The following is a 26830-nucleotide window of genomic DNA, read 5'->3' on the forward strand; positions in this document are numbered from 1 at the left end:
GCACACACACCTTGGGAGCACACACCCTGGGAGCACACCCTGGGAGCACACACCCTGGGAGCACACCCTGGGAGCACACACACCCTGGGAGCACAGACTGGGGGTACACACACCTTGGGAGCACACACTGGGAACACACACCCTGGGAGCACATATTGAGAATACATAAATGAGTAAGAGGAGGTCTCTGCCATGACAGAGCCCTTGATTTGAGGGCAAGGAACAAACAAACAGAAAATAGCAACTTAGATTTATTGTGAGATTAACACTTTGTCTCAAGACTGCAGCATCAACCCCTGCCTAGTAGCCAGGCTGCTAACCTGCTGTACCAATTTGGGACTTACCATGCCAGTCTCCTCAATCATATGAGCCAATTCCTTAAAAATAAATCTGTTTCCCTCCAGATCTCTCTCTCCCAACTTTCTTTCTCTGCCCCATCTCTCCCCCTCCTCTGTCCCTGCTCTCTCTCTCTGTGTATGAGAGACTATTATCACCACGTCTATTTTCTGTTGAGGAAATGGGTTCACCAACTCCCCAGGGTCACACACATGAGGTTGAGCCCAGGTCAGTCTGAGCCCATATAGCCTCTTTGATCTCTGCTACATGGGGCTTATAGGTGGAGCGCTGATGGCCACGTGAGGACAGGGCAGGGTGCCTCACCCCACCTGATGGCATGAGGGCTCAATTGAAGGGGTGCTGATGGCCACGTGAGCACAGGGCAGGGTGTGCCTCACCCCACCTGATGGCATGGGGGCTCGATTGAAGGGAGCACTTTAGTTGACCTTGACTGGCTGGACAGACTGTTGCCATCTGGAGAAGGGAAGGAACAGTACCTGGGAGGGAAACAGCATGGCGAGGACTGGCTGTCCGGCTGGTGGGACCCGAGAGTGGAAGGTAGTGCAGCCCTCATGGGCAGGTGGAGGCATCTGAGAAGCCTGGAGAACAGCTAAAGGCAAGAGAGGAATCGGATCCCTTTGATGGCGGTGAGGAAGATGTCTGGGGAGGTGGAAGCAGGAAGGTCTGATCAGACGTGTTAGCAGTGGGAAAGGGGAGTAAAAAGAGCCAAGGCTGATTTAAGAAGAATACTCTACAGCTCCGGGGACCTACTACGTGGGACAGTACAGGGGAGGAATCAGAAATGAATCCAGACACCAACTCCAGCTTGGCCTCTTGGTAGACACAGTTCTTGGAATTACAGACACAGGGGGCTGAGAAGCCTGATGGGTAAATTCCAGAGGCAGCACAGAGGCAGGGTCCTACCTGCTTCAGAGTTTAAAGACCATTTCCCACCATGGCTACTGGGGCTAGTGCTGCAAGCAGTTCTCACATATCCTTTCCAGTGATCAACGAGAGCATCTGTCTAGGCAGGTGAGCAGGTAAACCACGGAGGTTCCAGCTTCAGTCACTGCATTTCGACTTTGGGAAACGGCCACCACCAGGAGTGTACAGTAATGCATCTCCTGCACCAACCCCATCAATCCACAGGAGTGGCCTGGAGAGAAAGACGGCTATCGTCGATTGGTGGCACCGTACACAGTCAAAACGGGGCATTGAGAATGAAGGAAGACAATATGGTGGTGAATTCACAGTATGGCATTGAAAGAGAGATCCGCCAGGCCAGTCTGCAGAAGAGGTGCAGCCATCTGCATGGAAAGCCACACAGGCAGGGTGGCGTCTGCATGCTGAAGGCTAAGAAAGCTGCAAGTGGCCAGCAAACGGAGAGGATGGTCTGAGCAGGAAAGACTTGCCACGGGAGCTGACTCCTTCAGGCGGTTCCATGTCCATGATGGCATGGGATCTTCAAGATGACCTCGTGCAGTAAGGAGCCAGCACTATTCCCACCTTCCAAATAGGGCAGCTGAAGCCACCAGTTCAGAGCTCACTCAAGGTCGTGTGGCCAGTGGGGAGGAACAGGTGGTCTTCAGGACTGGGTCCTTTCTACCACCCTGTGCTCACTCAGCAGGACCAAACTCAGGAGCCTCGGAATTGGAGGCGAGAGCTATAAATAGCCATATTGTGTGTGCTCAATACAATGACCCTGGGGACGCATTCATTTCTGACTTCTGGCAGTCACCCAAGCCACCTCAGCACCTTTGAACGTGAAAGACACCATAGGTTCCAAGTCTTTGTCTATTCACATTTTTGGAATCATTACTAAAATAAACTTGACTTGTACTCTTACAGAAAGAATAAAAGTCCTAAGGTAAGTTATTTCATTTGGCCTTGCTTCCAGTAGGTATGAAACAAGGTTGGGCCTGTTTGGTTGATGTTCAAATGATGGCCACATGATCACGTTTTCATGATATTGGCCAAGGCTTTCACAGAGTGCCAGTGAATACCAAGCTGTCCTTCTCGGGGGAAAAAGGGGCTTTTGTTCATGGTGGGAGCCAGGCTTTTTGATAAGTTTAGAGGCCACTGGACTAGTGACATCACTTCATGACCCTTTTCCTCATAAAATCCTAGGAAAACAATAAACGCCCTGAAAGGCGCCACAGGATGAAACACTTGTGTGAGACGGTCTTCTTAGGCAGAGGGGATCTGAAGGATCGTGGCCTGATAATAAAATTAACTGGCTTCGCTCTGAAGACCGCTTTAGAAACCCTATCAAATTTAGACGATCTGCTGTTTGCTGGTCAGTCAGAGACCCAGACCAAATGATTTTAGATCTCAGTAGTACTTTGCATTTTATTAAAAAAAGAGCACTTGACTGGAGATAAGCCTGGCTGGTAAACACTGGTTCTGCTACTTAGGAAGGGGTCACCTTGAGCAGGTGACTTAACCTCCTGGGCCTTAGTTTCCTTCTGTTTAAAGTAAGAACAGGAGTACAGTAGTCTCCCCCATCCATGGTTCTCCCTTCTGTGGTTTTAGCTACGGGAGAGCAACTGTGGTCTGAAAATATTAAATGGAAAATTCCAGAAACAAACATTTTGTAAGTTTTAAATTGTATGCCATCTGAGCAGCATGATGAAATCGCACTCTTTCCCACCTGGTCCTGTCCAAGATGTGAACTGTGGCTCCTGTCCAGTCCCCGGGGAACCTTGCTGGACACGCCTCCTGCTGTAGGCACTCATTGGTCCTCATGGTCTCCAGCCCGACTGCTGCTATGGCAATGCCTGTGTTCAAGGTCAGTGACAGCCCCGCCCCACACAAGGTGCACTCAGCACTCACGCCTCCTCATCTCCATCTGCAGGCATTTTATCAACTCTCTCTCTATACCTATAACAAGGTATTTTGAGATGGACAGAGAGATACATTCTCTCCACATTCCCATACTACACAACTTTTATTATAGTGTATTGAGTATATTGTTTATAATAGGGCAGGATATGGTAATTGTTGTTGTATATTGTATTATTATTCTATTTTATTATTAGCTGTTGTTAATCTCTTACTGTGCCTTATTTATGAATCAAAATTTACCATAGTGTGTACGTACACACATCTATGGACAAAAGCACACTGCACACGGTCCAGCACTGCCCCTGGTTTCCGCCATTCCCTGGGGTCTTGGAAGTCCCCTGAGATATGGAAGGATGGCTGTGCTCATCTCTCCACCACAGAGGCCTTGTCAGAGTGGAACACACACACGAGTGTGGCGCCAGGTGCGGCCGCTGTGCTTCTGAAACTGGGCGTCTGAGCAGCCCGTTGGTATTCACTTTCACAGTGACTAAGACTCCCTGAGACCGAGGGGAAAACCCCACAGGCACCTGCTGGGTGAGTAGCGTATTTTCTAAACTTTTGTGTGTGTAAATGTCATAAGATCTTATCACGATGTCCTAAGTGGCCCTAACATTTCCCTGCTTATACTTTTTGTTAGAGATGTATAACGTTGGTAACTCTGAGTGGCCTTTTTAAAAAAGTCCTAAAATACTAGTCCTGATTCATGAGTGGATCTGAACAAAACTGAAGATGAAAAATGAAGGTTTTTTATGTATGGCAAAAAAAGTTGTGGGTAGTCGTATAATTCTGATCCTGAAGTGCCCCTCATCGTGGGGTTTACGTCACTCTGTGACATCTTATATATAAGATGAAAAATGAAGGTTTTTTATGTATGGCAAAAAAAGTTGTGGGTAGTCGTATAATTCTGATCCTGAAGTGTCCCTCATCATGGGGTTTACGTCACTCTGTAGAAATGTGCAGGCCCAGAATTGTCAGTGAGTTCTCAGCTCTGTCTCGGGTGGGGCCCTGCTGGGTGTACCCAGAGGAAAGCAATCAATGTACCAATGAGAGATCTGCACTTGCACGTTTACTGGAGCGCTGTTCCCAGCAAAGATGTGAATCAACCAGAGGGTTGGATAAGAAAATGTGCAGTGCTTATACACACACATCATGCAGACACAGACACAGTTGAACACTACTCAGCTGTAAAAAAGAATGAGATGGTGTCTTGTGCAGCAACAGGGATGGAATTTGAGGCCATTATCTTAAGTGAAGCAACTCAGTCACAGAAAGGCAAATCCTGCACGTTCTCATGCTAAGTGGACGCTAAATACAGTGCACACAGCGATCCGGGTGCAGAACCTGGGCAGCAGGACTCGCGGGTTGGGGAGTGGGGTGCGGTGAGGGGCCACTGGGTAGGCATGGCGTGCGTTGCCTCAGCAGTGGCTGCGTCAAGGGCCCAACTTCACAACACGATTTGTACATACAAATAAATACAGACTTACAAATAAAAGAAAATGGAGAAAAGCCATCTGGGCTTGGAGCCATGAGTTAAGGCAAGGACATGACACTCATCCATTTACTTAAATATGTCACAAGAATAAATCCAAGAGACACGATAAGACATTCGTGAACCCAGATCAGGACCCAGGATTCCTTAAGCCCACCCATCATGTGATACGGGGCTCACACAGGCTCCAGCTGACTGAGTTCTGCAGAAGGGAGCAAGCCTTCCTACCACTGGAAGGAACTCATCAGTGCCTGCTTGGATGTTGCCTCTCCTGATCCCCTTTCTAGATCCCTGCCCCATTTCCCAGTCCAGACACAGTGGCCCCCGTGCCTGCACCCCCAGCACACTCCCTTTCTCAGCCTCTGCATCTGCTGTTTGCCCTGCCTCCCGGACTCCTCCTCCAGGTCACTACTCCCTCTCCCTGTGCCCAGTGTTTCTCGTTGAGGCTTCTATCACCTCTCTGCTTACACCTGCAGCCCCATCCGCCCCACTGCAATCTTCTCCAAAGTATTTATCCCAATCTAATACACTCTGTATTTTATTTTTGTTGTCATCTGTCTCTTGCCCCAGACACGAAGTTCTATATAGGCAGAAATGTTTATGGGCTTTGTTCATTACTGAATTTACAGCACCGAGAACAGTGCCTAATTCCTAGCAGCATTCAAGACACACGTGCAACTGTTGATGAATCAATAAGAAGTTGTGGATGAGGAGCTACAGAGGACGGTGCACAAATGCATTTCTCCTCTTCTAGTACAGCAGAGATGCAACACTAACTTATGGCATTATGCAAAATAGCAATGGAAGAAAGAGCAATGAAAGGCAGATAGTTATGCATTTAAGTCATTTGTGTGTCAGGTAAAAGTATATTTTCAGGCAAAAGGAAAAGGAGGCGATCATTAGAATTCAAGCTGTAGAGGGAGTCAACGTGGGGAATCCCAATCATTCTGTGGGTGCCAGAGACTGGGAGCTGGAAGTCCTAGAGGTCACAGCTCAGCCCTCTTACTCTGCACGTAAGAAAACAGCTCAGATGTGACTCCTCAAGGCACACGGCCCAGCAGCACAACACTGACACTCCTGGCCTCATGGTCTTTCTACCAAAGAGACTTGAATAGAAACTTCTTTGAAGAAGGCAGGCACATGGTCTACAAACACATCAAAAAATGGTCATCACCTTTAATCATCAGAGAAATGCAGATCAAAGCTACTTTCAGATATCATCTAACTCCAGTAAGATTAGCCCACATCACAAAATCCCAAAACTACAGATGTTGGATGCAGAGAGAAGGGGACACTTCTACACTGCTGGTGGGAATGAAAGCTAGTACAACCTTTCTGGAAAGAAGGTTTGGAGAATACTCAAGGAAATAAAAGTAGACCTACCATTCGATCCTGCAATCCCTCTACTAGGTATATACCCAGATGATCAAAAATAATTTTACAACAAAGACATTTGCACCAGAACGTTTATTGCAGCCCAATTCATAATTGCCAAGACATAGAAACAGCCCCAAGTGCCCATCAACCCATGAATGGATTAACAAATTGTGGTACATGTACACCATGGAATACTGTGCAGCAATAAAAATAGATGGAGACTTCACATCTTTTCTGTTTACCTGGATGGAACTGGAACATATTCTTCTTAGTAAAGTATCTCAAGAATGGAAAAAAAGTATCCAATGTGCTCAATACTACTATGAAATCAATATATAATCACCTACACATTTATATGAATGGCAAAACATAACTGTAGTAGAGAAAGTAGAAGGGATGAGGAGAGAGAGAGGAGAGGAGGGGGGAGGGCATTTGGGGGGACCTCTCCTAACGTGCATGAAGCAATGGTACATTTCAAAACTACTAAGAAAAGAGTATAATTGTCTTACCACAACAAATAAGTAAGCAAGGTGACGGATGTGTTAATCAGTTTAATGTAAGCATTTCACATTGTTTATCAAATCAGCACACTGAACCCCATAAATGTACACAGTTAGGATTTAATGAAGAAAAAATCCATAATTAAATTAAAAAACAACAAAAAACCCAACTGCACATAATGAATGAACACATTGAATGCTACAAGGAATAAGGCCTCTAGTCAAGAATAATTGAACATCTAGAAAACCTTGCCTGCCTCGTCCTGACCACTGAACACACAAACACATAATACAACATTACAACCATCTATATCCGTGCATCAACTTAAAAGCTCTTTCCCAGATTCTAAGCCACACTCTCTGGCTCTAGAGCTATACCATTTCATGCTGGATCATAAACCAGAAAAAAAGGAAAGACAGCCTGTAAAGAAGACATGGGCTGGGAGAACGGGGCAGGGGGGATGGGGGCAGGAATGCAGGGAGATGAGGGGGGACCCCGTACAGGATGTCAGCAAAGCTGGCTCTGGGAATTTCGTTGAACAGCTTTGCTATATAATGTGCCTCTCTTCATTATGAAATCATTTCCTTAGAGCTAAGCACTGAAGTAATACAAGCTCGGGTACATCTCTTCAAAGGAACTCACCTTTTGTTTCTCAAAATACATTATCTCTATCCCACAATTTAGCCCATCATAATATATTCTCTTATTTTCTAATTGTTTCATGTTTATAGGTATTTCCTCACCTCAGAAATATATATCTGAGCATTTTTTTATATCCACTATAATACCCTAAATAATACCAAACAGTGCCCAGCATGCAGTCATCTGGGTCATTCCTATCTGATTTTGTCCACTTAGTCAGTAAATAAACATTATTAGGCATTTGCAGAGTGCCCAGAACTAAGGAGACAGCAGGGACTTGGTGCAAGATCCCTGCCCTCCTGGGCTTACCCTAAAGGGAGAGATTCATCCCAGGCCCCACTGAACAACCACAAGCCATATACACAGCGCTGAGGAACGAGAGGAGCCCGAGAGGGACTCAGAAGCCCAGGGGTATGTTTGGGAGCCTGGGGTGACAGGAGGACAGGATGGCTCCTGAGGAGGTGGCAGTTTTTCTTGGACCACAAGAGAATGGGGACTCCATGAGCTGGGGAAAGAGTGCTCTAGGAAAAGCAATGGCGGGAGGCGGGAAGCGCTCGCCCCAGCACTGTGGGCAGGCAGGTGGCTTCAGTGTGTGGGAGACTCTGACAGGCTGAAGGGGCAGCTAGCTCTTGTAGGTCATGGATTTGAAGAGAAATGGGAAGCCACGGAAGCTTTTAAACAAAGAAGTCACATGAAGTAAAGTGTTTAATTCTAGAAGTTGAGCATCTTCCTGATTTCCTGCTGACCCAGCCTCCTCAGGTCTGAAGGGTGTCCCCCCATCTCTCCCACAGGACGCTGCCCACTGATAGGTCTGTCTCGCACCCTGCTCTCCCTGGGACCTGCCCAGATCGCCCCACTCTCTTCTCTCCACGACCTCTTGCTTATTCAGCTACTTTCTCCTCTGGGATTTTCCAGGCACATGAGCCCAGACCCACTATAATCCTGATCCCTTCTGTCCCAGTATCTGCACTGTCATCTCAGAGAACGCTCTCTCGCTCTCCTAATTCCATTTATGAGCTCCTGTAAGGACCTCACTCACAGGAGAGGTTCATACGTTTACACTGAATCAAGACAGGGCAAACCGCACGTCTGCAAGTAAACTCAAACATAATTGAAAAATCCAGGGTTACGAGTCTCTTAAACTTCCAAAATATCTAAAAATCTTCTGGAAATATTTACACATTTTCTCTCCAACTCCTCATTGTCTTCTGATTAAAACTTCTTCCTCTCAAGTAGCAACATTCAAAATTAAAAACCTATTTAATGCCATCATTCTCTTCTGGCTGATTACTACGATTACCATACTATTATGTATTTTTTTGTGATTAGAATTTTAGCTAGATATTGGGGTAATAGACTTTGGTGGACTAGTGTGAGACTCTCACCACCATCATTAACATCATTACTCCTATACAACCTGCTTTCACAAGCTTTCAGGAACATAAAAATTGGGAGTTGGTGACTCCCCATAACATGTTTATTCGAAACATCAATAGTATATGTGTGAAATCTAGCCGAAAGGATTACCTAGAGTCTTCTAGCATGGATTATCTAAGTTAATTTTTTAAAACTCCATACTCTTATTAGAGAGTTAAAGTTGACTTCTGAAATTTGGATGGGGACAGAGACATCCAAGAGGTTCTTTCTGAAACAAAGCACTGGGGAAGGAGAAAAATTACATACGTGATAGAACATATATTAGAATCTCATATGCAGGCTGAGGTCTTCGGAAGTGATTTTACCATGTAAGGAAAGGAAATCAGTAGGAGAGTTGGAAACGTTCCCTTTAAAACTTCTCGGCTAACTAATAAATAGACAGCTCCAGCTTCAAGGTACTTCATTCCTTTTTGATCATCGTCAAAGAATTTACCAAATATTATAAGATTCCCTTTATAGAGGAGAAAAGATATTTTACTGTTTATAAGGTTTATTGCAACAACAGAAAATTTTGATCTTGAATTATGCAAAATTTTCTAAATAATAATACTGGACATAAAATGTATTAGAAGGAATTGTAGGGTGTGGTCCTGTGAGTACTGCTATTTAAGACACAGAGAGAGAGAATGTGCAGCCACAGAATCTAAGGCCAAATTTCTAATTAGGCTAACACCTTGATAAAAAGCAAAAAAAAAAAAAAAGAAAAAAAAACGTTCCTAGAAGGTAAAAAATGTGCACTTTGTTGTGAAATGGGCTTGGGTTCAAATTCCATTCTGCCATTTTTTTTTTTTTTTTCCCCTCAGTACTATTCTTTATTTTCGAAATTTAGAAAAAGTTCTGCAAAGGCACTGTATACATACTAATTAATTACAGGTTATTATAAGTAGCAAATAAATAAAATTTATTAAATAAACCTGAACATGGCAGTTTAACCCCCTGACCGCTTAAAAATAGGCTCGTTACTTTTTAAAATCGCTGTATGGGATGAAATCATTGGCACGCAGGAACTGATCTTTCTAAATAGCTCCTAAGATCCTAAATATGGAACCCAAAACACAAAACACCTTCAGTCAGCTCTGCGTGGACAAAGAAAGTACTTTCCAGATAGTCTCACAAATAAACAGCCTACGATACCCTGACCTAATTCTACTTATTTAGGAAGAGTAGCCGAAAGATGCCATCTTCAAATTATAATAATGACGCGTAAATAAAATCTTCCTCAAATCATTGCCCAAACACACAGACGGCATTGTAAGCTTGGCCAATGTATATATTCCTTAGCAAATGATCCCCTTTGCTCACCCTGTCTTGAGTTCCATTCACTCTTCATAAGGCCGCACTTCACGTGGCTTTCTCTAGGAAAGAAACAACTCCTTGCCAACCACTGCAAGAAAGTCCAGTCCACAGGAAGCCACAAATCAAGTCCCATAAATATATATGTACGTATATATTTTTAAATAAAAAAATACATGACATGAAGCCTGGTGCCACAAACATCTGATAACCTGCTTGAGGTCCCTGCAGACTTCCCTTGCTGCTTTCCACAACACTGAAACCACTGGGGAGGTAGTAACATTCCTCATCTGTGACCAGGATTTCCAACAGACATTCAATGAATGGCGCCTATATCCTGTTCCACACAAACAAAACACAGTTTACTAAGAGCTGTCTGCTGAGTATTTGTTTACTCCTGCTTTATCCGAAGTAGACAAGTGGCTTTGAAAAGTGGCCGTGGCTATGCTTTTTCTGAGGATCACGCTAAAACACTTCACAATACAGTAGTGCGCACACACCAGGGAGAACGTACGTTCTCTCCCTCTCCGGAATACATTTGAGTGGATGGCTGTGTGCGTGTGCGAAACACACCTAGTTGAGAAGATACATCATTTTAACCTCCTAGATGTTCAGTGGCACATTCTCAGAGTTCACAGATGTTTCAGTGAAGAGCTGTCGTGACAGGGTTTTAGGGTGCCTTTTAGGGAGCTCCTTGGCTTTCCAAGGTTATTGCAATAGAGGTAACAGCCTGGCTTTCTCTAGGGATGAGGGAAGTGGAAATAACAATGATATACACACCTTCAGGGTAAGAGCATTTCAGAGGTGAAATATGGGAATGCAATATCAGAAGCATGAACATACATTGCCCAAAAGACTGGAAAATAAGTTGGAAAATACATAATGGGCAAACTTATTTTTGGTTTAGGTCCCCACCTGCCTTTCTAAGGTCATAGCACCATTAAGGTAAAAAGGCTAAAAAAGCATCTAAACAGGAACTATGGGTGGGAAAAAATAGTTTCCTCTAAACAGTGAAGCCAGTGGGAACAGCTGCTCAGATCCTTTCTCCTGCAAGGATCTGACGGAAGGCAGCTGTACCCATGTGTCACCTCTAGTTCATACCAGCACTAAGATAACACCCTTCATTAGGTCACTCTGGCAAACCCACAGCAGCAGTGCTAATTCCGCCGCAGCACGAGTCTTTGTTACAGCTCTCATTTCATTTTAGGCAGCTCAGATAAGCTCATCACAGGGCTCTGAACTGACAATCTGGGATGGTACAATAGACCATGTTACCAGGAGAATTATTAATGAGCGTCAAAAAAATGTTACTACTTTCAAAGAAGACATTTCAGTTCCTTAGTTTGCAAGACAAGAAGTAAAACGGAAGATTTCCCAATTCCCTATATAAGAACGAATCAGGATGTGTGCAGGTGCATTTTTTTTTAAAGTGCTATATTTATCTGGAGAAATGTAGCACTTCTATGCACAAGATTTTTCTTCTGAACAGAATAACCCACGTGAGCTTTTAATTGAAAAGCACATAAGTAATACTCTTTCTGTTTGCCCTGTCTTATTATTCAAAGATTAAGTCTATTTTGAATCGGCAAAAATGATTTAATCTAAGAGCTGTGGCAATCTCAATTCATTTAGGCCTGTATTTAAAGAACTAGCTTGAGAGCCCTTTGCAAACAAGACCCAGCTCCATAACAAAATGATACCCAATCTCTTATTTAAGGCTATTTTCTAAAATCTGTGGGATTTGTCTCTAGAATTCTTTACTCCCTCAAATCACATTAACAACGTTTGACAGGATGACAGAGAAAGAAAAAGGAAGTCATTTCCGGCAATAAGTATGGGCCACACTGTTGTTTTTGTGAAACCATCAACCTCTCATTCAATTTTGGCAAATTTCTGAGGAACGGTTCAAGTCCATAGGACAGACCTTGGCTTAAGAGGTGGCCTCTCGCCGTTTTCATGGCTGATTTGAGACCCATTATGCACTCAGTTCTGCATTGTGAAATCCTCACTGGGGACGAATTTCTGCCTGTCATCTTAGGAAAGGCCAGGAGTTTTACACCATCCTGTAGTGTGAAAACAGAAAATCAAAGCCAGCATAGAGCTGCTTGCTTCTTTCTTGATCAGCTTGCTGCTTTTTTGAGGCAATTCTCACTGTCACTGTTTCAGGCCGGTAAGGTAATTTAGTGGAATAAAATACTGTTTAAACAGCATCTGGGCAGGAAAAGTTCCTCCTTGTATTTAATATTAAATGCAAAATGATAATCAGTAAGTAATCATTTGAAGCTTGGCTGAAAACCATTGCACAGGGAAAGCATTTGGGAAGCACAGTCTTCTTTTAACCTGATAAGACCCTGAATCAGGGGCCAAGAGGCCTGGATGTTTTCTGTATAGTCCTCATTCTGTGGCGGTGACAACCCCAGAAAACTACAGTTTAAGGACCAAATTTGCTGCATCCCTCATCCAAGCAATAGGATGTTAACTGCAGAGATAAAAATGTCTCAGTATAATTAAAAAAAAAAATTGAAAATGACAGTGTGGATAACTCTGTCAATGACCTCTCCTGTCTAATGTCAATTTCAGAAACCAAGTTTCCATTGTAAATGTTTAATCAGTGTAGTCCCAGGAACCCAGCACAGAAAACCTTATCTTTTCACACAACTTATTCGCTCTGCAAGCTCTTTCCCAGCTCCGTGTCAGCTCCCTGCAAACGCTTCAGGCTTTCCTCTCAAAGCTGGAAGCCCTATAGGTTCAGAGTCAGGCAGAGCCCTGGGTTTCATTCCCTTCATTCCAGGTCGGCCGCAAGCGAACCGCAGCATTTCAGCTTGCAAAGCCCTGGCCGGGTTCTAGGACCGCCACAGACACCGCTCTGCGTTCTCTAACGCTGTTCTGCCCAAACCGTGAGGAGCCAGAAAACCCCGGCGGAAAGCACCCTACCTTCCATCATGGTGGCAGAATTGCATTCCTCAATCTGCAAGGAGTCTGCAGGGACGCGGCAGGATGGGATTCCAGGTCCGGCGAGGTCCGCACCGCGCCGCAGCGGAGGTCCGCTCTGTCCGCCGCCGAGGCCGAGGGAGCCGCGCGTCCGCCCGCGGGCCAGGCCAGGCCGTGGATGCTGCGGCCGCTTCACCTGCAGGCCGGGAAGATGCGGCGGGGGGGGGCGGGGGGCGGGCCACACCCCCGCAGCCCGGGCCCGCGTCACATGGCGGCCGCGCGCACCTCCCGGCACCAGACCCAGCGCGCAGGACCGCTCGCTTCCCCGGTCCCCGCCGCCCCCACCTCCCGCCTGTCACCGAAGACACAGCCCCTTCCCCACCGTGACGCACTCGCCCCGCCCTCCGCGTCGTCGGCTGAAGCCGGAGCCTCGGCCGGCGCCCCGGAGTGACCGGCAGGCGCGGCCACCGCGCCCGGGGCTCGGGCGTGACCCGGGCACCTGAGCAGCTCGTGCGGGAGGCTTTTTGTATTTTTTTTAGAAAAATTTCTTAATAATCCTGTGCAGACTGAAACCTTAGCAGCATCCTGGTAGCTCCCATTCCAACCCCATCACCTCCTGCCCTGAAGGCCGCCCAGACCACAGCGCGGTGGCCTGGGCGCACATCTGTCCGGAGTCCCCACCTCGCGTCTCCGGTGTCCCTCCCTCCCCCTCTCTCCTCGTCTGCCTCATCTCACTCCCTCTCCCTCTTTCTCTTTCTCCCTTCCTCTCTCTCCTTCTCTCTCTCTCTCCTCTGCCCCATTCAAGTCAGAAGAATCAATCTAGCTGACGTCACGTCCCAAACAATTATCCCCGAAAGGATGATGCAGGAGAAATTTCACCCCAGCTGCCTTCAAGAGAGCCAGGGAATTAATTGAGCATGACATACCGAAGAGCTGGGGACTGTCACTGAGACAAAGAAACAAAAGAACCCACCCCAGTGGGGCTCTGGAACCAAACTGGCAACGCTTGAGATCATTTCTGGGGCGGGAGGCGGGACAGAGGGAGCCGGCGGGGACCGGAGGCCTCGCGGGCCTGGGCAGCTGTGCGCGCCCCTCTCCCGCTCCCGCTGGGCCGGCCGGGTGGCCGCACGCTGGACACGGCGGGCGCCCTGGACCACCGGGTTCGAGACGCGCCGCCGCCGCGCGGGCCGCGGTGGGAGCCTCTCGCTCAGCCGACGGTGGCTGCAGCTGCCCACTGCAGTCCCCGCGGAAACCGGACTTTCTGCTATGTGACCGTTTCTCGCTATGTGCCTCCTGCATCTGGAGTCTCCTTCCAGCCCCTTCGCTCAGCCGGGTGGAAATCAGGGGGAGGCGATCGTGATCGTGTCCGGCAGTGGTTGGGGGGTGGGGGTGGGCGGAACCCCGCCATGCAGCGTCCAGGGACAGCATGGGGGCGCGGGGAAGAGGTCTGTCATCCGGGGCGGTTGGGCAGAGTCTGTCACTGGACGGCTCCGCAGAGACCCTGGGGTGCAACGACCCTGTCCCCTCCAGCAGGTTCAGACAGCTGAGAAAGAAGAGGGCAGAGCTGCCTGTTAGAAAGGGAAGAAGACGAAGAGAGCGGGCTGGGAAGGGAAAGGCGGCTGAGACCCCAGGAGAGACAAGACGCGGCCCTTTCTGCGCTGGGAGCGAGGCTGTACAGGACAGAGCTACTGCGCGCGTCACGTGAAATGCTGAACAACTTTCAGGATGATGTATGGCCTGATGAGAGCTGTGTCTCTCACCATTATTACCCTCACACACTTTTAATACTGTTCAGCCTTCGACATGGTCCTGCTCCTTCTGCCTGAGCAGATAGAGGGTCCGGGTGGCCGAGAAGCGCTGACGGAAATACAGCTAAAGAGGTGACTGGCGCCGCCCTGGGAGTCAAAACAAAAACGTACTTCCTTGGCAATTTAGAAGCTTTGAAAAAAAATGTATTTCAAAGGCCTCTACATTTCAAAATGAAAACCTCCAGGGAGATAGAAATACTTGTGACTTTTCCTTATATCTCTAAGGCAGTTGAATTTTAAAAGGGGAATGAATGTGCCAGAATAAAACCCACCTTGAGTACAACTTCCGCTGCTCTGAAAACTTGCAGGGGATGACTGCTCAGACAATTGTGTGTACATGCATGTGCCCAGCGAATTTATCTTTGGTAATGATTAAGAACATGGGTAGGGGGCGGCGCCTGTGGCTCAAAGGAGCAGGGCACTGGCCCCATATGCCGGAGATGATGGGTTCAAACCCAGCCCGGCCAAAAACTGCAAAAAAAAAAAAAAAAAAAGAACATGGGTAGATATGGTGTCAATCAGACTGGAATCAAGTTCTGTGTCTGCCATTTAATGAGCTCTGTGGCCCTGGGTAAGTTATGTAACTCTTTGTGCCTCACAGTTCTCTTATCCCCGAGATGGAGATAATAATAATACCAAGTTAACTGGGCTATAAATATAAAATCTGCATTAATGGTTTATTGTGTGCCAAACAGCATTCTAAATTCTCTGCCAGTGAATTACTTAGTATTGTGTCTGGAGCCTGCATGCCGTGTTAGCTATTTGTTGTCGGTGTTATCACCTCCAAAGGGCTGCTGGGTGTATCCAAGAAGTTTGCCACCAAATGGAAGCTGTACCATATGCATGAGACACCTTAGCAAGAGACCAGGCCAGGCACCCAGCGGTGAGCTGTGTGGGGAGCACTGAGAGGCTGCAAGGTACGAGAGTGATTAGAACTAAAAGAGGCTAATTAGGAAGGGTTTCTTACAGGGAAGAGATCTTAAAGTTCAGAACAAAATTGGAAAGGGCATGGAGAGTCCAAGCTAAAGGAGATAGGGAGTTCTAAATAAGAAAAAAAAACTATGTAAAATTGAGGGCTGAGAAGAGAGGGGAGGGCCATGCAGTGAAACCTGGTCTGCCCTGCACTGTGTAAGTTTTACATTGGGTTACAACACTCTTGCCAGCCAGGTAGATTGGGTTTGGGCACACACACGTTCTGGATTAGACTTACAGCAAGACAACCAGATAGGGCCAGTTCAAAGATTCTTTCGGTCAGCAGATATTTGGAGGAAAAACAAAGATTCTTTTGGTCAGCAGATATTTGGAGGAAGTGTATAGATATGATTGGCAGAGGAGGACCAAGAAAGGTATGTGTAAAGATTGTGAGGCTGCCTGCAAGTCTGGTTATACTTCAGAGCAGTTTCATCTGCTGTTTGTGTGTTATGACCTTTAAAAAGAAGATGCTGTTACCAATTATAGGAGTATCTATATTGCTCAAGTATGTATGTTATCGGAAGGGATTAAGCATTCTAATTTTGTTTGCTCATAGGTTTTTGGAAGAAAAATAGTTTTGCTCAGGAACTATGACAGTACTTTAGATTGTGGCCCAGATTTTAGCCTTTCATGGTACAGTTTTCGCTTACCAACTAGTAAAAAGGAGAATTTATAGCTTCTAAAATAATGGATTATTTTTTGCAAGTGTGAAATGGAAGTTGAAGGATTTGTGGAAAAGATTAGGTAAGTTACTGATTTGCACTAAAGTGAAAGATTGTCCAGGAGTTCAGATCATACAAGGCTCTCAGAGAGTTACCACCAGTCCAAGAACAAAAATTTAATTGCTGAAGTCACTAGACATTCAAAAGTTTTTTTCTGAAATAACATTTGTACAGGGGTGATAACCTATTATACATGTGTTTTAGAATAAAATCCTATTTTTTTCTTACTTTAAAATTTGTATTTCTTCACTATCTCCCAATTTTAGTGTTACTGGGGAGAAAATCTCTTCATACTTTGCAAAGAGAAAAAAGAATACTGAGGATTGAATCACAAAGGAAGTGAAAAGAAAATTATCAAAGGGAAAGTTTCAAGTATGGACCCAGATGTGTGCATATCTGTATTTGTCTCTATCTCCAAGGCAGCAAGGATAACATGACAATTGACTCTGCCCTTTCTGCTGTTACCATTGAGATAATTCAATGAATGTAGAAGGGAAAATCTTATTCAAGCCCAGGAAATCAGCAAGATTGAAGAACTGGATTTCCCTAGGCTGGTACAGATGAAAGAGAGATACGTGTATCTCTCATGTGTATGTGTCTATAAGTGTGTGTGGATGTATATACACACATATACCCATACTCGCTATACTTACGGTTAAAATAAAAGAACTCCAACATGAACTAATATGAGCAAAAGGGGATTTACTAGAGTGGCTCACAGCAGCTGATGGATGGCAGGAGGCAAGACGCGCCAGGGAACTTTCTCACCAGAGCCCTGTGTCCAGAACTCTCTGTTTGTCCCAACATGCCAGATTCTTTTCTTTCTCGTTTCTCTCCATATAACCAGGGAGCGGCTAAAAGCATAGCCTAAACTCATATCTTTATAACTTGACTGTCCCAGATCTTCAAAGATTTCCTGGGAAGGACTCTGACCAGCCTCGCCTGGATCATTGTCCTGCTTCAGACCAATCAGTGAGACGTGTTGATGAGGTTTGGACCAATCAGTGGGACCATGTTGATGAGGTTTAGACCAATCAGTGGGACCGTGCTGGTGAGGTTTGGACCAATCAGTGGGACCGTGTAGGTGAGGTCTCTTAATGGTTTGTTTTAGACCAAAACTTACATGGAACTTAGTCACACGCTCGCTACAGTGACTAAACACAGGGAGGGAAAATTAAAACTTTTTATGATGCACATCCTTTGACAATATGGACCCCTAATACAACATGAATTTTAGGAGGATGTGAGCATTTAACCCCTTGTTACAGGTGTGCGTAAGCTTTTATAGATGATAAATTAAAATGTATATTCTTGAAAAGAGCTAGAGGAAGAATAATTCAAACAGGAAACTCCAAGTTATGTATTTTCTAGTCTCCAGCACTGCAGTGTACAACACGGTAGCCACTTGCTATAGGTGACAATTGCATTTGAAGCCAAGAACCTACAAGTCGGTACTGAAAGTGGGGAGAGGGTGAGAGACGATGACCATGAGGCCATCTGAGACCATAATGCTTTGAAAGCGCTGTGAGACCTTTTCTCTTTAAAGGTCATTAACCAAGGCTCCGGCATCATGGCTCACGCCTATAATCTCAGCATTCTGAGAGATCAAGGCGGGCAGATCTCTTGAGCTCAGGAGTTTGAGACCAGTCTGAGCCAGAGCGAGACCCAGTCTCTAAAAATAACTGGACGCTGTGGCGGGCGCCTATAGTCGCAGCTACTAGGGAGGTTGAAGCAAGAGAATTACTTGAGCCCAGGAGTTTGAGGTTGCTGTGAGCTGTGAGGCCAGCACTCTACCAAGGGCAACAAAGTGAAACTCTGTCTCAGAAATAAATTAATTAAATAAAAAATTTTTTTAAAAAGATCACTAGCCAAAGTAACAGTCAGTGGGTCAACTGAGTTCAAAGACATGGACAGAGTAAGAGCAACAATCAGAATTTCAAAAGGTAAAGTCATTCCTTCTAAGAATCAAGACCCAAGAAGATCATCCTCATCTTAAATACTCTTTTCCCACAGATATTTACTATTTTCTCTTTAATGACTATTATAAACTAATAAATCCTAGGCTAGATCATTGTTTTTCAGTCTTTTTTATCTCACAATACACTTGAATCTACAGCTAAACTTTCATGGCACACTTAAATTATGTTGATCAAAGAAAGGAGTGGAAGAAAGAATATACTCACTGTGCTTTGAACTGCTTTGGAAAATAACTTAATTAACTGTTTTCAAATATTTTTGCAGCACACCTAAGATCTTCTCATGGCACACAGGATGAAAGGCACTGGGCTAGACTCAAGGGAAAAAATTAAAAGGAAATCAACACATTTGAATATATAATATGGTGTATTAGCTGAAGAACTCAAGTGATTTAGAGTTAACACATATAAAAAAGAGAGCCTTGATTCTCTGCAGATTTCATTTCAAAAGGATAATGTGTTGAGGTCTAGATTAGGAGACAATCAACCTTTGACAATGAGCCAGAGAGGCATCCACCACCACTAATTATATGGCTGTCAAATAAAGGATTTCTCCCTGTGTATTTTCATTTTGAAAATATAATTGCCTGAGCTTAATTTCCTGAGTTTAACTGGGGATTGATGTCCGGCAGCAAGTGCTAAGATGTCAGTGGTTCATCAGTTCACCTTGTGATGGCCGTAGCTACCAAGGACTCAGGGCCCTGACCTCTGGGAGGGAGGGGTAAAGGCTTGGATAGAAGCTTTATTTAGCAAATCCTTTCCATTCAAAACCCGTAAGCTCCTTGTGTCTGTCAGCAAGTGTCCAGAAGGGGCCTTGTCAACCCATCTCCTTTGACAGGGGACCTGCTGGGGGGAGAGAGTAGAGGGGAGACTCGGGAGCTTCCTCTGTGGTCAGGTGTCGTGTGTGTGTGTGTGTGTGTGGGGGGGGTGTGTGTGTACACGCACATGCGCACATACCTGTGTGTTTATCAGCTGTAATTGTGTAGTGTTTTCATGGTGCATAGTCCAATAAAAAGACCTTTAATTGCTTCTTGGAAGTTTTGTGATTATTGTCCAGAATAAGAACAGCATTCAGCCAGATGTACTGCAGAATCTCCCACCAGTACAAATAGTATGACCAAAACTTTTTGAGGGCTGCTAATTTCAACGGATCAATGTGTGTTCAAGCTATAATATTAATTGTACAACTTACTCATTTAAGGCTTTAACATTTGGGAGTAGCTTAGTGTTTACACATGAAGTAGCAGAGATGCTTACACAATTGCTTTTTTCTTCTCCTTAAGAACATGGTCGTGCCCCTGTCTAGCCACTTCCTTGGATAGAGGCTGTGATGGAATGTTTCTAACATCAAAGGCACAAATTACTAAATTCTCTAATCTAATCACTTTACAGCTGGCAATTAAATCAAATTGTTACACCTTAGAATGAAGTAAGAGAAAGGTCTTACTGAACAAATCGTTTCAATTTGAGTGTCGTTTGATAAATCATGACAGGAATGTAAATTCTATTAAGTGAGAAACTCGACACTCTAAATTGGATATACACAGTGGATTTGAGAGTGAGAAATATATTCTCTCTGTGAACCAAAGTAACGTAGTAATTGCTAATTTCATTAAGGCATTGGCTGGTTATTATGCAGTGTGTTAATTTAATATAATGGGTGACAAGCTTTGCCCTAGTTACAGTCCTGATTTATGTGACTCCAGGTATGTTTGTACCCCTTGGTAGATCATGTCTTTGCGTGTCCCTTTGAATTGTCATTGTGGGTCTCTTTCAGCTGCTCTGCTGTGAACCTACCCTGACAAAAGCTGGAAAGAATGCTAGGAATTGCATTTGCTCAGACCAGCAGGTGAAGCCTAGAGTGATTTGTGTTTGCACAAATCATGGCGTCAGTATGCAGAGGGCGAACTTTGCAGAGCACCCTGCCATCTTATCCTCTGATTTACCCTTAGCTTTCCTGCTGGCTTCTTCACAGGACATGTGTGTCAGGGGCTCTGATCCTTTCTCTGGTTTCACCAAACAATTTCCCTTGTATGGTTTTCCACTTGTAGTTTTATGTCATTGGACACAACTACCACTGAGACACGGGTACTGAGGCACAGGCGCTGATAGAAACCAGCAATGGATGGTCGCTCACTGAGTCAATCTGGTTTGTTCAAGTAAACAGGACAACCAAGTCGTGGGCATAACTGATAAATGATGGTTGGGCTTACACAAATACGGGAGTAACAAGGAGAATATTAATCTAGGTCGCCGGAGCTTGAGTAGGGTGACCAGACGTCCCGTTTTTGGTGGGACGATCCCGCTTTTTAATAATTTGTCCTGCATCCCATGGCATTTTAAAAAAGTCCCGATTTTTGGAAAGAATGCACGAACAGGCTAGAGAACAGGAAGGGAATATATGGTTTTCAGCTGCCATGTGGCTATTTCGCCAGAATATGAGTTTTATATTATTTTTGTTAATTTTATAATGTTAAACTGTAATAATAACAAATAATTGTTGAGAAGTGATTATCGAGAACTGCTTATCAAAGTTTGCATTGTTGTTAGGCCCTGCCCTGCCCCGCCCTCCACCCCCTGGGGTCATGTTGTCCCGCTTTACTAATGTTAAAATCTGGTCACCCTAAGCTTAAGACTCAATAAAGAGCCTTAGGTGTCAGGCTGCAGCCCTAGGACAGGCAAGAAGGGCCCAGCCTCAGGACCTTCCACCCTTCGTGACATGTAGTCACAGTGACTGTCCCCAGACTCAGGGACTTCAGTTCTACCTTCCACACCTCATACAAGCTGTTCTTATTGGAAAATTCTAATCCAGAACCATGTAGGGAAGGAAATTTTAGGAAACCTGTTTCCCAGGCTCAAGAGGGAATTGTGAAGATGCTGCTGAGTCCATCTCTCTGGAATGTGACCTCTATCCTCCTTTTACCAGGATCTAACTCCTAAGTAATGAATTTCATTAGCAAAATGCAACTGTGTTTTAACAACAAAGGACTGACAAGCCCTCTTCCCAAAGGGGAGAGTTGAGTCCCCTGTGTCACTGTCTCCAGATAATGACTTACCCTCTTTAAACTTACTCCTTTGAAATCTGTAACAAATACTGAAATACGTGAGTAACCATTATTACAATATCTTATCTTAGGTCATATAAAACTTCAGATATACAAATCTATTCACTAGTGTACATCAAGTATAAACAAATGAAAGTGATAAAGAAAATGAACGTAATAACTATAATTACTGTCTCTACAACGGAGTGTTTGGCCATGGTTTGTGTTTGCACCTTTCTTATTCCAGCAAACTTCCCTTCCTCTCTCTGTCCTGGGTGAGTGGCTCAGCGGGTTGTGGTTCCTTGCCCAGTGGAGTCACCCACGCCTTTCTGGAGGGTGTCCGTCTGCAGTAGGCGTCTATAGTCTCCCGTGATTTTTTGCCATAGGACTCAGAAGCTCTAAGAGGAGCCCTGTAGAGTCTTCTGAGCCTCCTCATTGCCTTTCCACCCACATCTGCAGTAGCAACTTAATCTCCTCTTTGTAATCAGAGTGAATTTTCCCAAGCAAGTGCCCTACCCTGCTTTTGGTCTCATAGTATGAGGTGCCCATTGCATCTAGATAGCATCACAGTTACTGGTTACAGCAGCTGCTGCTGTGTGCCCTGCTCTGAGGAAGTTAGATCTTAGAAACAGCAACTCGAGCCAGTTCTATTTGTAACACATGGTCCTTGAATCAGATACCCTGGCAGCAGGTGGAATAACACTGCATTTCACCTTGGCACTAGGTGGAAACCCTGTATCCTGACTGCTGATTTAGAGCACATGCGGCGCTGACGCCATCCTCCCAGCCCTGCACTCTGTCCAGCAGCTAAAGCCCTTCACCTTCAGAAGGCCCAGCCAGGGTTATGTCAGGCCGGATCTGACACGTGGAGGTTGCCCATTTGCTCATCACACTCCTCAGGCCGTGCTGCAGTGCTGTCCTTACTGTCTGTGGCATGGTGTGTGGCTTTTGTCCTTCAGAATCTTTCCTTCTCACGGCACTGCAAATTCATTCGTTTGTGATGTTCACAATCCTCTTACCGTTCTCTGATTTCAAACATCATCTCTCTTTTCATTTTTAGTCGCACACACACACGTCTTACCACCAGCGTTCCCCATGTGGTGACCAGGGAAATATAGGGCACTAATGTGGGAGCACTAGGGAGCCCGTCACATTCTTGGTCGGGAATTTAAGGTGGTTTCCATTAAATCATTTGAATGTTTTCCCCATCGGCACCCCAGCTGAAAGTGGGTGTGGAATAGGGGAGATTGGACTTAGCCAGGGTTGTGGTTTTGTCTGCAGGGAAGAGTAATGAGGAAGGAATTGAATTTGTGCAAATAAGTGACTACAAATATTGACCTTGGAATTTTTAAGCAGGGTGGGAAGCAGGAGAGGATACTGAAGCATTTAGGTGTTGACCAAAAGGGGAGAGACCAAAGCACAAAGTGAGATTTAAGAGATTAGTAGAGCCACAGTGAGACCCAGGAAACCTGGGATATGAGCACTGCTTGGCTTTCATACCAGCAGATTTTAAAGGCAAAAAAGGGGGACTTGGAGTGGGAGTGGGCTGATATGAAGCTCTGTGTTGGGAATTCGCATTGGTTTATAGAAGTAATATTGATTATTGATTGGCTATAAATTCTTAAACTATGTGGTGTCTGGTTCTGGTGCCATGTTGTTGGGTTAACTTTTAGCTACTCGTGGCAACAGCAACCAATTTCCAGAAGTGAATGTGTTATTCACGGGGGAGTGATGTGACTGCTGTCTCATCCTCATGTCCCTCTGGGCATGACAATTTGAAAGGGCTTGCTATTCCCAGATGAAAATTCTTTTCTTTCTTATTTCCTCCTTTAGATCAAAAGTCTTTCTTCTTAAAAGCGTCAGTGATCAAAACCTGAGTGCCAAGGTGCCCTGTAGTCCTGTCCCATGCTGGAGTGGGTGGTGCAGTGTGTGGGGGAGAGAGGGAGACATCTCAGGTGAATTTTTAAGAGCACCTAAGATTCAAATTGGGATGACATCACCAAGGGATGTGATCTCAGTCAGACCAGCCATCTCCAGCTGCTGTCACTTGTTTCATAATCTCCAGTCTTTAGAGTACCATGAATTCAGTTTTCTCAGAAGAATTAAAATGACAAATATATAATGTTTTACTAGATTGAATAGTGGAAATGGGACACACAGGAGAATTATAACCAAAAGGAGAGTATGTGTGCTAAAGCCCAAGGGAGCCTCTCCAGTGCGGAGCCAGCTGAAAACTCCAGGAAGCCGGTTGTGCTCCTGGTTTAGGGGTTGTTGTGGCCGAGCGGCTTCTCTGATTTTTGTTAGATGAGTTTCTATGTCATGAGAGTGTTTGTGCACACACAACAGGAGGTGTTTGGCTCTGTGCACACCTCCCCGCCCAACTAGTATATAATCTAATGCAACACGGTTGCCCAGCACAACCATAGCAGGTGAATTACCAGCTTTTAGTTGAGTTGTGAAAGAGGCAGCAGTTTCGTCAGTGGTATGCCCGAGGTTTTAGAGAGATTTCTAATCACATGCTCAAGGTGGAGGAGCAACATCCCACCAAGGAAATAGTGCTCTCCCCAGGGTGCTCAGAGTGGTCTTGATGGCTATGCAGACAGTTGGTGGGTTCCCCACACATTGGAGGTTAAGAGAACCAACGGGAAAGCCTTTGGCCAGAGAAGATTGAAAGTTTCTGTTAGCTTTGCCAATTGAGTTTTTATTAAACCACTGAGTGTTCCACCAGTCTGGACGATTCAGGTCAATAAACACAATGGAAATGTTGGGACAGAGGCCAGATTTACAAACAGATCGAATTACCTGACTGTAAAGTGTGTTCCTCAGTAGCTTGGGGGTTATTATAAAGCTTGAGCGAGGTTTGAACTCAACACCCTGATTCACAGGCTGGTGCTCTGACTACTGAGCACAGAAGTAGCCATGAAGCAGGATGGAACTCCCTATGAAGGATTTACCTCTTCCAGAAACAACTTATTTACCTGTTGGGCTGTGACTCTTCAACATGGAAAGCCTTCTCCAAGTGAAAGATATGTAAATTAGCACCGTGACAGACCTGAAGCTCTGCAACCCTGAGGTGGGGGCGTCTGGAGAAAGCCAATCGCCATATCTCAAAGGGTCCAAAAGGTGAAGAAAGGTGTCCTTGTGACCAATGAAGGGTTTTTTCAGGGTTGTGTTTGAGACAAATCATACAGCAAGAATAAAACTTTTGTGCAATGATAGGAGGTAGAGTCACGGCTTTCCCCGTGCTGTCATTTTATGTGAATTCCAACGAGTCAGCTCAGGAATGTAGGATAGAAAAGGGTGAGGAAAGCCCTAAGGGAAGGACTGGTCTACCAGTAGCTCCACACTGTGAGCTCGTTTGGGGGGAAAACTTTCCTCTGTTATCTTTCCAGACATCTGTGTCCTCCCTGAGAGCTCCTGCCTGAGCCTTCTCCAGTGGAGCTTTATAAGGGCAGTGAGTCTGGAGGCCGTTTCAAGACACCCTTTGTCTGCTGTAACCTGCTACAGCATCGATTAAGTGGCTGCTCTTCTCCAAAGTGCCCAATTCTGAGTGACCAGAAAGTTTGCTAATGGTCTAAGATTTGGGTTTTTGTATTACCTCCAAGAGCTCAGAGACTTGTTGCCCATTTTTGATGGGCTGACCTGATGGGTTCAGACGCCACTTTGATGCCAAACATCCCCAAATCACAAGCTGTCCCAAACCCGTGTCTGCTGTCGGTTGTCAGCTGTTTGTCTTCTGCCCATTGACGAGTGTGAATTAGGGCAATCAGTTCTGCCTGCTGAGCTGATTTTACAGCTGGAAAGGATTTTACATCTGGAAGAGGATTACCTGCTATGACCTCAGTTAAAAACGCTGAGGCATAGCCAGCCCTGTAATTTCCAAATTCATCTTTCCAATAAGAACAGTCGGTGGGGTAGGACAGGGATAAGCTGCAAAGTGGGCAGCAAGTCTGGCCATGTGGACGCAGTTCCTGCCCAAAGCTGGGCGAGAGAGCCCACACCCAGGGTGATTAGCACGTGACTCACTGCAGAGACATTTCTAAACAACATAAAACCAGGAAAGTGTGACAGAAGCCAGAGCCGTGGATCCAGCTTCACACCACAGTGCGTGCCACGAGGCCTACTGGCCTTGTCACACAGATGTCAAGACTTGGCAGGAATTGTCACCAAATGACACACTTCAACTTAGGGCCCAAATGATACTTTCTGGGAAAATACAATTTGCTTTCATTGTGTAAAAATTCACACTGACAGATGTAAAGGATTTGCAGAAGTCATGATGCAACCCAAAACCATCTCTCCAAATTTTCATGTTATTGATGTATAGGAGATGCTACTTTTTCTGAGTGCAAAATCAGGAAGATAGCTTGTAGCTGGCTGAAAGCTTTGTCCCAGATCTATGCAGATGGTCCGGTGGAGGTGTGATGTTGACTCTGGAGATCACACGGATGGAAACCAGAATCAGACAGAGAACTATGAAAGTCTGAGGTCATCCCCATTTACAAATTTAGGAGAGCAAACTGCATTTGCTCCAGAAACTGGTAAAAGAGAGAGGAGAAGGCACAGAGGTCAGCCACTGGTTCCAACCACACGTGGCATTGACAAAGAGTAAGCCCATGGCAGCCGTCTCCTGGTGTTCAGTGAGATGGGCCTCTGGGACTCCCTGTGGAAGATGGCTCAGGCTGCCCGTGATTCTTCCAAATGCAGAGCTGAGTGAGCTGGACGGCGTGTGGCCGTGTGATGAGCAGGTCATCCAGGCTGCCCGTGATTCTTCCAAATGCAGAGCTGAGTGAGCTGGACGGCGTGTGGCCGTGTGATGAGCAGGTCATCCAGGCTGCCCATGATTCTTCCAAATGCAGAGCTGAGTGAGCTGGATGGTGTGTGGCCGTGTGATGGGCAGGTCATCATGGAAGGAGGGGCAACAATCCATAATAAGTGTGCTGGACAACTGGAGGCTTCACCCAGGGACCCTCAGAGCTCCTCTCTCTACATCCACAGTCCTGTCAACATAAAACACTCGCATTTTAAGCTTGCTTGCCAAATGCCGATTTGAAAGCCACCTCAATCTCTGCTTACCATGCTCTACTGTTTTATTTGGATACTTTAATGTTCGTTATTTGATATCAACTTAGATGGACTATTTCTCAGTACAGTCCTCAAATTGCATGGTTCCCACAGGCAGAAATGTCCGTGACCACAATTTAGTTAAATAACACCAGTCTCCTAACAGCACAGTTCAAATTTCAGTTACGGCAGTATATTAACTGTGAATAAACGCGTGAGTACGACCCTCTCTGGTAGCTCTTCAGTCCACAGATCACTATGTAAACGACACATGGGCCTCACGATTGGTGATCGGTCACATGTGAGGACAGTGGCTGGGCTGGAAAGGATGAAGTGATGGTAAAAGCCTTCACACTAAAGGGCAATTAGGTTTTCCAATGAAATAAAACACTTT

General features: G+C 45.4%; 1 protein-coding gene across 1 annotated transcript in view; it reads right to left on the bottom strand.

Moving 5' to 3' along the window:
• The window catches only part of SGIP1 (SH3 domain GRB2 like endophilin interacting protein 1), a 179018-nt gene extending 165504 nt beyond the window's left edge, over positions 1 to 13514 (bottom strand). Inside the window, exons 1-2 of the mRNA XM_023509889.1 lie at positions 13464 to 13514; positions 12854 to 13046 (exon numbers count right to left, since the gene is read on the bottom strand). Of these exons, the coding sequence (XP_023365657.1) occupies positions 12854 to 13046; positions 13464 to 13514 (244 nt within the window). The remainder of the gene's footprint in view (positions 1 to 12853; positions 13047 to 13463) is intronic.
• Between the last annotated feature and the right edge of the window lie 13316 nt (positions 13515 to 26830).

The sequence above is a fragment of the Otolemur garnettii genome, unplaced genomic scaffold (assembly GCF_000181295.1).
Source record: "Otolemur garnettii isolate 467f Iridium unplaced genomic scaffold, OtoGar3 scaffold00010, whole genome shotgun sequence".
Lineage (NCBI taxonomy): Eukaryota > Metazoa > Chordata > Mammalia > Primates > Galagidae > Otolemur > Otolemur garnettii.